The 12,050-nt window shown below is 37.8% G+C and overlaps 1 protein-coding gene across 4 annotated transcripts in view; it reads right to left on the bottom strand.

Moving 5' to 3' along the window:
- The window catches only part of LOC119562471 (mitogen-activated protein kinase ERK-A), a 230,536-nt gene that overhangs the window by 130,406 nt on the left and 88,080 nt on the right, over positions 1-12,050 (bottom strand). For all 4 annotated transcript variants that reach the window (XM_037875663.1, XM_037875662.1, XM_037875664.1 and 1 more), the window contains exon 4: positions 10,056-10,166. In XM_037875663.1, the coding sequence (XP_037731591.1) occupies positions 10,056-10,166 (111 nt within the window). The remainder of the gene's footprint in view (positions 1-10,055; positions 10,167-12,050) is intronic.

Below are 12,050 nucleotides of genomic sequence, written 5' to 3'. Positions count from 1 at the left end.
GCAGGAATGTTCTAACAGCTACTTATGCAGATGACACTGCATTTCTTGCGACAAGTGCTCTGCGAAAAGAGGCGAAAGATATGGTGCAGGACATGTTAAATGAGTTTAAGGCCTGGGCGTCGAGGTTGCATATCGCTGTTAATCTTACAAAATCTCAGCATGTCACCTTTTTGCTTAACAGGCTGAAAACTTATCGCCTCACCCTGGACTTGACTCCAATTAAGCACTCCGACACGGCTTACCTGGAAGCTGCACATTGTGCCTACCTGTGCTTCCACAAGGCAAAAGGCTAGGAAGATGAGATTGCTCTTACGTCCTGGCAGAGGACTGTCGATCACAACGAATACTCAGCTCTTCAAAGCTATTTTAATGCCTTGTCTACTTTGGGGTATACACTTCTGGGCACTGCCTGTAACATGTCTATAAAAAGAATTGAATCCTGCCAAGCCAAAATTTGGAGACATAATAAACGCCCCATACTATACAAGAACGCAACCATTTTTTGTACTTCTATTACTATGACTGCCACTTGATACAGATTAAGACTCGACTCTCACACAAACAGTCTTGCTCCCACACTTTCCAGATCTATGAACAGAAGAAAACTAAAAAGATTGCACTAAACAGACAATTGGATACTGGACTTCCAGACTTAGACTGCCGCATAGCTCAATATTTCTGATGGTCTTTTTTTATTACGTCACATGTTCTTATCACCAAGGGTTAAAGTGAATAGAGTTTCACAAAACACACACAAATAAAACTTTTTGTTGTTTATCAAATATATACAAATCTGCGATTTTTGTCATTATCATTTTGTCTTTTATTTGTGCCCGTAATTTTCATGGGGCGCATATCGATGTAGTGTAACGACTGCTGTTGTACACTGTTTGTGTAACGGCAGAAAACGAGCAGTGCCAGCTAAATGGGAAACTGCTTGCAGCTGGTTTAAATACAGTAGCCCTATTAAATACAATACTTATTTATTTTATAGATATTTGACTTTGGATTAGCTCGAATTGCAGATCCCGAACACGACCATACAGGATTTTTAACAGAATACGTTGCTACTCGGTGGTATAGGGCACCTGAAATTATGTTGAACTCAAAGGGATACACAAAATCAATTGATATCTGGTCCGTTGGGTGCATTTTGGCTGAAATGTTAAGTAATCGACCAATATTCCCTGGAAAACATTATCTCGATCAACTTAACCATATTCTTGGCGTATTGGGGTCACCATCACGTGAAGACTTAGAGTGTATTATAAATGAAAAGGCAAGTAAAATAGTGTATTTATTAACATTTCTAAATGAATCTTTGGGCTTTAGGAACGGAACTATTTGGAATCATTGCCATATAAGCCAAATGTACCCTGGACCAGACTTTTTCCAAACGCTGATGCGTTGGCTCTAGACCTTTTAGGAAAAATGTTATCCTTTAACCCGCACAAACGGATTCCCGTCGAGGAAGCTCTGGCACATCCCTATTTGGAGCAGTATTATGATCCTGGAGATGAGGTATTAGATATAAAAAACTACCATTTCGGGGAAAAATATTTTAATGGACGGTTAATGCACTGTTAAATTTAAATCGATCTGATTAATACTTTAAAAGATATAGGCTCTAAAAGTTTTGTTTTTTATGTAGATAATAATAGGGCTTTTCATGGAACTCGGTTTATTTCTTAATTGCAATTAAGACCCGATCATTTTTGACTGGGATACTGAGATCTCTGTTGCAATTTTAGGTGGGTTGTAGTTCATATAGAAACCGCTGTTGCGGAAACAGCTGATCGGTCAAGAAAACCAAAGACAAAGAGAATATGGAAATTAAGTTTTCCGAAAATGCATTACATCGGAAAAGTAAACACAATTTCGTGGAATGCTTATCGCGGCAAATGATTGCTGTTGGCAAATTGGTCAAGGAGGAGAGTTTTATTCAGAAAACATTCTAAAAATGCAATTAGAACTATTGAGACATATTTAGGGAAAAGTTACACCCTTGGAGTTTCAACAAATTAGATCAGTCTGAACCTTAGAAAGTATTTATAACACCTGCCTCGCATACGTATCTTTGACTTACATAGTTATAACACCTGCCTCGCATACGTATCTTTGACTTACATAGTTACTTTAAGCGAGGATTTGGCCAATTTTGGGAGATGCCTGTCCCTAAATATTTTTTCACGGAACATTTTTTATTTTGCAGAAGTCCAGAAAGATGGACACACACTAAAGGTTAGTCATTCCCTAAGAATAAACAAGAGGTCGCTAAAACTGTTTTCAAAGTGGACGGTACAAAACGCCTCTCTTTGTCTTTGGGAATTCTCGATTTCCATTGAATATTTATTGTTCCCGTTACTCGTAGAGAATAGGGATATACTAGATTCGTCGAAAAGTAGGTAACAAGACTAAAGAATTAGAACGAGCCGCTGTTCACACTATCGGCACGTTCCCACAATTCAGGATGCTCAGATTTCGGGACCCAAGTCTGGAGTCCAAAGTCCAAATTTAGAGAGTCACTCAATAACAACAAGTCCCACTGACAAACAGCTCTAAAGCTACAAACCGAGGTATGATCGTAAATGAAGTAGGAGTTAGAGAGCGAGTTCAGTTTGAGATTTGTCAATAGCAAGTCGGTGTTCTTCAAACTCAAAATATTGTAACCAGTGTAAGAATAAATTAAATAAAGTTTTTTTTTATAATACACTTATGGTGCAAACATTTAATTATAAACATATAAATATTTTACGAATATGCAATTTATTTAGTTGACACACAATATATGCCCTTCAGTTCTGCATTAGGGACGCGGTGACATGGCTCAAGGCAAAAATCTTTTTTGTGCCTAAAACGCTGTGCCGCTGTTGACGTCAGCAGAGCAGTCGGCGCAGCGTAGAAGACTTGCCTACGAAAACGATCGTGCAACAAAGAGAGGCAGATTTTCCGATATTTCCCTCTCTTTCATGTCTTATAATCTGCCTGCACTCCGCGCTTGCAGAGACAAATTTCGGCCGGTCCGTTATTTTTTTTTTTGCGTCTCTCCGTTATGTTCGGCTAGCGACTAATATTCGTGGAGCAGCGACATGTGAATGCCCTAATATTTTAGGAGCATTATTGTGTATTGAAAATTTACAACTTATATTGTTTTATAAAAGTAAATTATTTGATTATAGTAAAATTAAAAAATGTTGATTTACTTATAATGTTATGTTTACTTATTATACATTTTTATTACAATATATGTTTTTAGTGTAATTATAGAAAATTAATCCGTTAAAATTGATTTCAATATTTAAAACATTAGTAGTATTAGTATTAACATTTGTTAAAAATTCGTATTGTATTTTTTACTTAAGACGTACAAATTAAATAGTCGGATATATTTCGCCTTAGAAAGGGTATAAGTGCAGTGGCACGAGCCAACAGCGAAGAGAAAACAAAAGAAATCAAGTAAAGGGGTGAGAAGAAGACTTGGTGCATTCTGTTTGAGTGATTGAAAGGGAAGCATCTATTTTAATTGTGCGCAGCAGAGTTACTTTAATCGTATCTTTAAGTTAATATAATAAAGTCAGGTAAGTGCTACGTTATGTTTAAGATGTTGTGCATTGATCTTAGTTTAAAGTACGTATATTTTGAAGGTATTCAATGGGTCCCGTTAGCAGAAAGTGGATGGCGAAATGTTTTGTGGCAAAAAAAGTCCCGCAAAGGGTTTATACACAGCTCTAAAAGGTAAATATACAAATAAACAAGTAATACGCATTTTTTAATCATATCCCCATACATTTTTTAGGAGCGTTGGCCAAGGATTCGGAGGACCCGGACAAAGGTTTAAGGAAAGCGATGGCCAATGTAAAAAGCCAATAACGTAACAGAAAACTAGGCTTACTATAATAATTGTCCTTTAACAGATAACCTAAATAACACTACTTAATTAAAATGAATTTAAAAGTAAATAAAAATGTATGTATTTTAGATTCTATATTTTCATAAGTGAAAACTCATTGAAAAATTCTGATTTTCACAAGTGATTCACTTGGGACGTGTCACCGGCACGTGACAGGCCATACGAAAAATGAGTATAAGGAACAAGTGAAATCCCGTAGGACTTCGAAAAATTTTCATTTGAATTTTCACTTGTGAAAATGCGGACATCCCATACAATTTTCTATATGGAGCGTCAATTGTTCTTCACTTGTGCAAGAGGACATGTCCCACGTGATTCCCAAGGTGATTCACAAGTGAAACTTTTTTTTTGGAACTGAAGGGATGTACAGAGACTTATGTGTGCCCTAATGTAGATACATATAATTGATATTTTATTTATTTTTCATATTTTTGTACATTGTACATAAATATGTATTATGTAATTTTTAATTTGTAATAATGTAATGTAATGTAATGCGGTAACGTTTTTCACTTTGACTCTATTGTGTTAGTATTGATGTACATTAACTGCACTTAACGTACCTGTAACAAGAAAGGAAGTTAGCTTCGGCAAGCCGAAGCTTATATACCCTTGCAGCTATAATTATTAAATTTAAAAACACATAAAATTATATTCCCAATAGTATAAGATAATATGTCAAAAAACACCGAAGCTCTAATTTGTTTCATATTATTTTCCTACCAATTTTCCGATCGCTCCTATGGCAGCTATATGATATAGTCGTCCGATTTTGATAAAATTAAATTCGAACTAATTAATTCAGAACTAATTAAAAAATGTTATTTCCAAGCGTTGGAGGTTATATGTTGAAAAACACCGAAGCTCTAATTTGTTTCATATTATTTTTCCACCAATTTTCCGATCGTTCCTATGGCAGCTATATGATATAGTCGTCCGATTTCGATAAAATTTAATTCAAAATTATTTAAAAATTGTTATTTCCAAGCTAAGGAGTTTGTATGCTAAAAAACACCAAAGATATAATTTTTTTTCATTTTTTTGTCCGATTATTCCTATGGGAGCTATAAGATATAGTTGTCCGATCCGGCTGGTTCCGACTTATATACTACCTGCAAAAGATATAAGACTTTTGGGAAAGTTTCAGCCCGATAGCTTTAAAACTGAGAGACTAGTTTGCGTAGAAACGGACGGACAGACGGACAGACGGACATGGCTAGATCGACTCGTCTAGTCATGCTGATCAAGAATATATATACTTTATGGGGTCGGAAACGTCTCCTTCACTGCGTTGCAAACTTCTGACTGAAATCAATATACCCTCTGCAAGGGTATAAAAATAAAATGTCTACGTGATATTGAACCTCCCACACCCTTTTACTCTACGAGTAACGGGTATAAGTACTAAGGTACAGAATAACGACATAATGCAAAAGCAATGAATTAATAGCCTGACATCTCAGCTGATAAAATACGAGATTCTTGATTGCAGGAGTGGGTCGAAGCCACAGAGAAAAAGAAGAAAAACCACGAAACAGACAACTATGGTCCTAGGCAGATTCCTTTTGCGAAGTCATTCCATGCGTATTACGTAGTTATAATATCGTCCAAAGCCCATGATCCGGAGCGTCGAGATCTCATCTCCCAGGATTTAAAAAGCGGATAAGTTTGTCGAAACACGATTCTTTTCTTATGAACATCCAGTATCAGACTAGTATTTGTAGGTACAATCACAAAAGCCTTCAGAGCGACGTTTATAGTCGTGAATAGTAAGCGTTTTGCTTATGTGCACCGGTACATAGGGTAAATTCGATACATTCCGCTACCAAAATAATTGCCAATTAAGTTAATTCCATATGTATTAGTCAATATCATTATTACCCATCCACAGCACAGGCCAATATATTATTTCATAAATTTATAATCTGAAAAAGAATATAAAACCATGACGTGCTAAACCTTTCCAGAAGGCGGGTGCTGACGAATGGAACAATGACATAACTTTCGACGGACAGCATTGACAATAAGGGATCGTATTGCACAGCAAGAATATGTGAAGGGGAGGATATATGGCCGAAACACAGCCCGATCGTATTACGATCCAGCAACAGCTAAGCTTGTGGGGCAGTGTGGGCTGACGACTGACGAGCTTTACGCACTTATATTGTTTTCCAGACACTCTTTAATTCCTTTATTCGATCAAGAATCAGGATCAAGGAAGAAAAATTTTTAATGTTGTGCGAGTCATTTTATTTTGAACAGCAAACTACCATTTCAGATGGTGAGCTCATTTGACTTTAAAAATGTCCACCTTAATGCCGACGTAACAGATTAGTCTAACTTGACACCAGTAACAATGTATTTCTTCAGAAATGTTTGTAACAATTGTTCGTTGTTTGAGAAGGAACGGGGACTTTTCGGCAATAATGGGATAAAGTAACTTGTAATGATGAAAAGAAGTTCAATGTAGATGGCTCTGATAGTTGAAAAATATATTGGAGAGATAAGCACCAAGATCGGCGATCTTTTTTAAGCGAGGGTTTGGCGGTGGCAGTGTAATGGTTTGGGCTGCGTTCTGCTATAGGGGAAAGTCACCTATGTGCTACACCGCTGAAATGTATGTGAGTCTCCTGGAGAGTGAGTTTATAGAGTTTGGTGGCAAGTTGTATGGCGACGATGGAGCTTTTCAGCAGGTACTTGAGTTCTTCGCAAATAACTAGAATTAAGTTCTTAATTTTTAAGCAGTGAGCCAACCAGTGAACTCGGGCCAAAACATTTAAGCTACGTTACGTTAAATACTAGCTTTAAGGACAACCCATCCGATAGTACTTTTACTACCAACTCACCAAAAGCACACACGCAGGCAGAAGAAACTCACCTCTAAAATTTGGCACGCGCTAAACCAAACCCTAGGAGTGAGCGAGAGAAATAAACGATCGCGCGTTCACAAGCAAGCAAGAGCTGACAAAATCCCAAGTCAGTCCTTGAGCAGCTGCCGATTGGCACTGAGTAGGTCAAGAAACACAGTGTGTGTCCTGTGACCGTTTGGCGCCGCAAAGAGACAGCAGCAGAGACGAGCAAATACCATGACGAGGATCAGCGGGATCTTGGACAGCGAACGCGGAAAGACTCAGCAATAAGCAGCAGGACAAGATTCCCGGCCCAGGCCCAGCGGCGGGGAGCAATACCTGCAGGAGAGGAATAGATCGTGTGCTTCTGCGGAGAAGAGAAGCGGGTGAGTGCGTGACCAGAAGGTGGCCCAAAAAGAATTAGAATGGAAACAGGAGAAAGCACCGATAAGCGGCGGATAAATCCGCATGCCGGCGGTTCGCGGCCACGAACACGTGATCTTGACGCAGTGCCAGATTGGAATTGGGTTAGATCGCCACCGATGTATACGACGAAAGAAAATCAGCATGGAAAGACTTTTGCGAATACCCGCCAACGGTTTTCGACGGTTCCTTCAAAAGTACCTAAAGGGTAGCAGGGACGGCGATTGTGAGAAGGAATCGACTAGCTACAAGAAGCTGGTGAGAAGAGATAATCTAGACGCACGACGACAGTCGTCTTCGCAAATTAAGTGGGGAACAGCTAATAAACCCTGTTCTCGGGAGCTACCAGTAGGTACCCCAAACTTGGTACCTCCAATGTAATTTGTACCTAAAAAATACTAAAATACTAGATTCGTCGAAAAAATGTAACAGGTAGAAAGAAGCGTTTCCGACCCCATAATGTATATATATTCTTGATCAGGATCACTAGCCAAGTCGAACTAGCCATGTCCGTCTGTCCTTATGAACGGGGAGATCTCGGAAACTATAAGAGCTTAAGTGTTGGGACGTGGCATGTAGATACTTGGGCTTCCTACGCAGAGCAAGTTTGTTTCATCAGGGAGCCACGCCCACTCTAACGCCCACAACCGCCCAAAACTGAGGCTCCTACAGTTTTGATGCTAGAATAAAAAATTTTATCTGAAATGTATTGTTCTCATATTATAGGGCGGCACCCGTTGTTGCAGGTCGCTACTACTGTATATGCAAAGCTTTCCAATTTTTGGAAAATTAAAAAATAGTCTCCGAATTTTTAGGATTATGTTGTATTATAACTTACCAGCGTAAATTGCTGTAAACATAGAAACTATAACGGCTTTTTCTTACATTTGGTTTTTGATACTTTCTATATGACATAGAAGTCAGATTTTTATCAAATTAAATTCGTATCTAAAAAAATTCTATATACCGGAGTAGAAAATTATATGATAAACAAGAAAGGAAGTTAACTTCGGCAAGTCGAAGTTTGTATACCCTTGCATTTATAGTTATTAAATTTAATTCGAAGTTCTTAAAAATACAATAAGAGATATTCCCAATAGTATAAGATAATATGTCAAAAAACACCGAAGCTATAATTTGTTTCATATTATTTTCCCACCAATTTTCCAATCGTTCTTATGGCAGCTATATGATATAGTCGACCGATTTTGATAAAATTAAATTCGAAATTCAGAACTAATTAAAAATTTTATTTCCAAGCGTAGGAGGTTATATGTTAAAAAACACGGAAGCTATAATTTGTTTCATAATATTTTCCTACCAATTTTCCGATCGTTCCTATGGCAGCTATATGAGATAGTCTTCCGATTTTGATAAAATTAAATTCGAAATTTAGAACTAATTAAAAAATGTTATTTCCAAACGTTGAAGGTTATATGTTGAAAAACACCGAAGCTATAATATGTTTCATATTATTTTTCCACCAATTTTCCGATCGTTCCTATGGCAGCTATATGATATAGTCGTCCGATTTCGATAAAATTTAATTCAAAACTAATTCAAAAATGTTATTTCCAAGCTTAAGAGGTTATATGTCAAAAAACACCAAATATATAATTTTTTAAAATTTTTTTTTCCGATTATTCCAATGGGAGCTATAAGATATAGTTGTCCGATCCGGCTGGTTCCGACTTATATACTACCTGCAAAAGATGTAAGACTTTTGGGAAAGTTTCTGCCCGATAGCTTTAAAACTGAGAGACTAGTTTGCGTAGAAACGGACGGACAGACGGACATGGCTAGATCGACTTGTCTAGTCATGGTGATCAGGAATATATATACTTTATGGGGTAGGAAACGTCTCCTTCACTGCGTTGCAAACTTCTGACTGAAATCAATATACCCTCTGCAAGGGTATAAAAACACCGAAGCTATAATTTGTTTCATATTATTTCCCAACCGATTTTACGATCGTTCCTATGGCAGCTGTATGATATAGTCGCCCGATTTCGATAAAATTTAATTCGAAATTCAAAACTAATTAAAAAAATGCTATTTCCAAGATTACGAGGGTATATGCTAGAAAACACCAAATATATATTTTTAAATTTTTTTTTCCGAATATTCCTATTGGAGCTAGAAGATATAATTGTACAATCCGGCTGGTTCCGACTTATATACTACCTGCAAAAAATATAAGACTTTTGGGAAAGTTTCAGACCGATAGCTTTAAAACTGAGAGACTATTTAGCGTAGAAACGGACGGACAGACGGACATGGCTAGATCGACTCGTCTAGTGATGCTGATCAATAATATATATACTTTATGGGGTCGGAAATCATAATTTCCTCTGCAAGGGTAGAAAAACACCAAAGATCATTTTTTAAGTTTTTTTTACGATTATTCCTATGGGAGCCATAAGATATAGTTGTCCGATCCGACTGAGTCCGACTTATATACTACCTGCAAAAGAAAGAACTAGTTTGCGTAGAAACGGACGGACAGACGGAGATGGCTAGATCGACTCGTATAGTGATGCTGATCAAGAACATATATACTTTATGGGGTCGGAAACGTCTCATTCACTGCGTTGCAAACTTCTGACTGAAATCATAGAAACTGACGGACGGACATGGCTAGATCGACTCGTCTAGTGATGCTGATAAAGAATATATATATATCCGACCCCATCGGAGACTGCTTTGCAAACTTCTGACTTAAATCATTATACACATTGCAAGGGTATACAAGTTACGTGAAATATGGCACCAAATTCATTTTTCGTTCTTTAGAAAATGGCTGATGTATATTTCCTTAACGTATACTTACAAGGTATTAAAAACTATAATTGCATATAAGGGTATGTTCTTACCTGCGTTTTCAGTAGTTTATACAAATCAGTCTCCATCAAACACTGTACAATATAAACATCTCTCATTTGATCTATGCTATCAACTCGAAGAATGTCTCGGATATCAATAATCTAAAATAAAATAAATATTTTTAAAATTATTAAAAACATTTCAAATTTAAATTAAAGTTTGATACGAAAATGTTATTTTCTTTCATCTATAACAAACTAGTGCCAATTTTTGACTAGCTACATACAAATAACACTTCTACGCAGTTTTTGGTCCAGGCCTATGGCATTAAATTTTGTAAATTTCACGGCTGTGAACCCATATCATGTTGGCTTGGTTCGGATCGGGGCTTGAAGGGTTTTATTTTTTGTTGCTTTTCCTTTATTTATTGAATCTTTTTTTAAAGAGACTAGCAATAAGTGGATTAAGTCTTAGGTTGTCAAAAAAGTCATGCGGTATTTTCGCTAGTTGTCGCTGCAGCGCGTAGTTCTAGTTTTATTCGTCGCATCGGGTCATGATATACCTTTTTGGAAAGCTCTTTTCACGCGCTAACACGTGTTTGATTGATTTTTGTTTCTTCAAACTTTTACGGTAAAGGAAAATGCATCTCAAGCCGCCAATAAAATATGTGCAGTTTATGGAGCCGATACAGTTTCCCTTTCCACCGCACAAAGATGGTTTCAACGTTTTCGTTCTGGTGTAAAGGTGGTCGAAGATGCGCCACGCTCCGGAAGCCCTGTCGTCAAAAATTTCGATAAAATCGCTGAGTTAGTCGAAAGAGACCGGCGAAGTAGCAGCCGTAGCATAGGTCGAGAGCTGGGCATGAGTCATCAAACCGTTATAACCCATTTGAGGAAGCTTGGAGTCACTGAGAAGCTCGATGTATGGGTGCCACACGAATTGACGCAAAAAATATCTTTGACCGTATCGACGCATCGAACCGCTTCTGAGTCGCAACAAAATCGACACGTTTTTGAAGCGTATGGTGAAAAGTGGGTCACTTGCGACAACGTAAGGCGCAAACGGTCGTGGTCGAAAAGCGGTTTGAGACGCTTAACCGGGAGGTAGAAAATCTACAAGCAGCAGGTGAGAGGGTGGGTGCACTGGAGGCCAGGCTGGCAACGCAATCCAGGGAGACTAGCTCGTGTGATCTGAGGGTTCATGGAGTTCCCTACGTCGAAGGTGAAGATCTCAGAGCTCTCTATCACAAGTTATGCTTTAATCTCCAGCTGACTCCACCACCAAAAGTCTGCGATATCTTCCGAGCAAGGAAATCACAACAAACACATGTGGATCCAGTGATAATAATTAAAATGCTAAACCCACGCGAAAAGATCAAGCTGCTTAGTCAAGTCGGAATGTACAGGCGCGAGTACAAGAAACAACTTAGCTTGCAGTTTCTGGGTTTCAATTCAGAAGCGTTCATTTATATTAATGAGCAATTGTTAAAAGAGCATTATCTCATCTTTAAAGAGGCTATGCGCATGAAAAAACATAAAATCCTTACGGCTGTTTTTACACGACGCGGCCTTGTGCACGTGCGCTGCACTCGAAGAGAGGGTGTATGTTGCATTAACAGTATGGAGGAACTTTCGTCCATTAATCATTCGCCCGATCCACTTTCTACATCTCTCACTAACGCTTCGGCTGGACCTGAAGCTGATAGCTTTCGTTCTTAAGCGTATAAATCGTATGTTCTTAATTAAGATAGGTTTAAAACTAGTTTACTTTAAGAAATGTATAAGATACGCATTGAATATTGAGATTGCGCCCCTAATAATCATTGATAACAACAATGCAGGATGAGGAAGTTTGTTCCATAGTTAGTGCCATGATAAAAACTATAAGTAGTTATAAAAATGGTCTCAAAATCGTTCACTTAAATGCACAAAGTTTGCTGAAGAAGATTGATGAGTTTAGATTCCTTTTCACTCAGTCTAATGTCGATGTGATATGTGTGTCTGAGACGTGGTTTGTAAATGATCTATGTGATTCGTCTATTGTTT

This window comes from Drosophila subpulchrella, unplaced genomic scaffold (assembly GCF_014743375.2).
Source record: "Drosophila subpulchrella strain 33 F10 #4 breed RU33 unplaced genomic scaffold, RU_Dsub_v1.1 Primary Assembly Seq50, whole genome shotgun sequence".
Lineage (NCBI taxonomy): Eukaryota > Metazoa > Arthropoda > Insecta > Diptera > Drosophilidae > Drosophila > Drosophila subpulchrella.
Note: the sequence above shows the minus strand (reverse complement) of the source record. Positions and strands in the feature narration are given on the sequence as shown.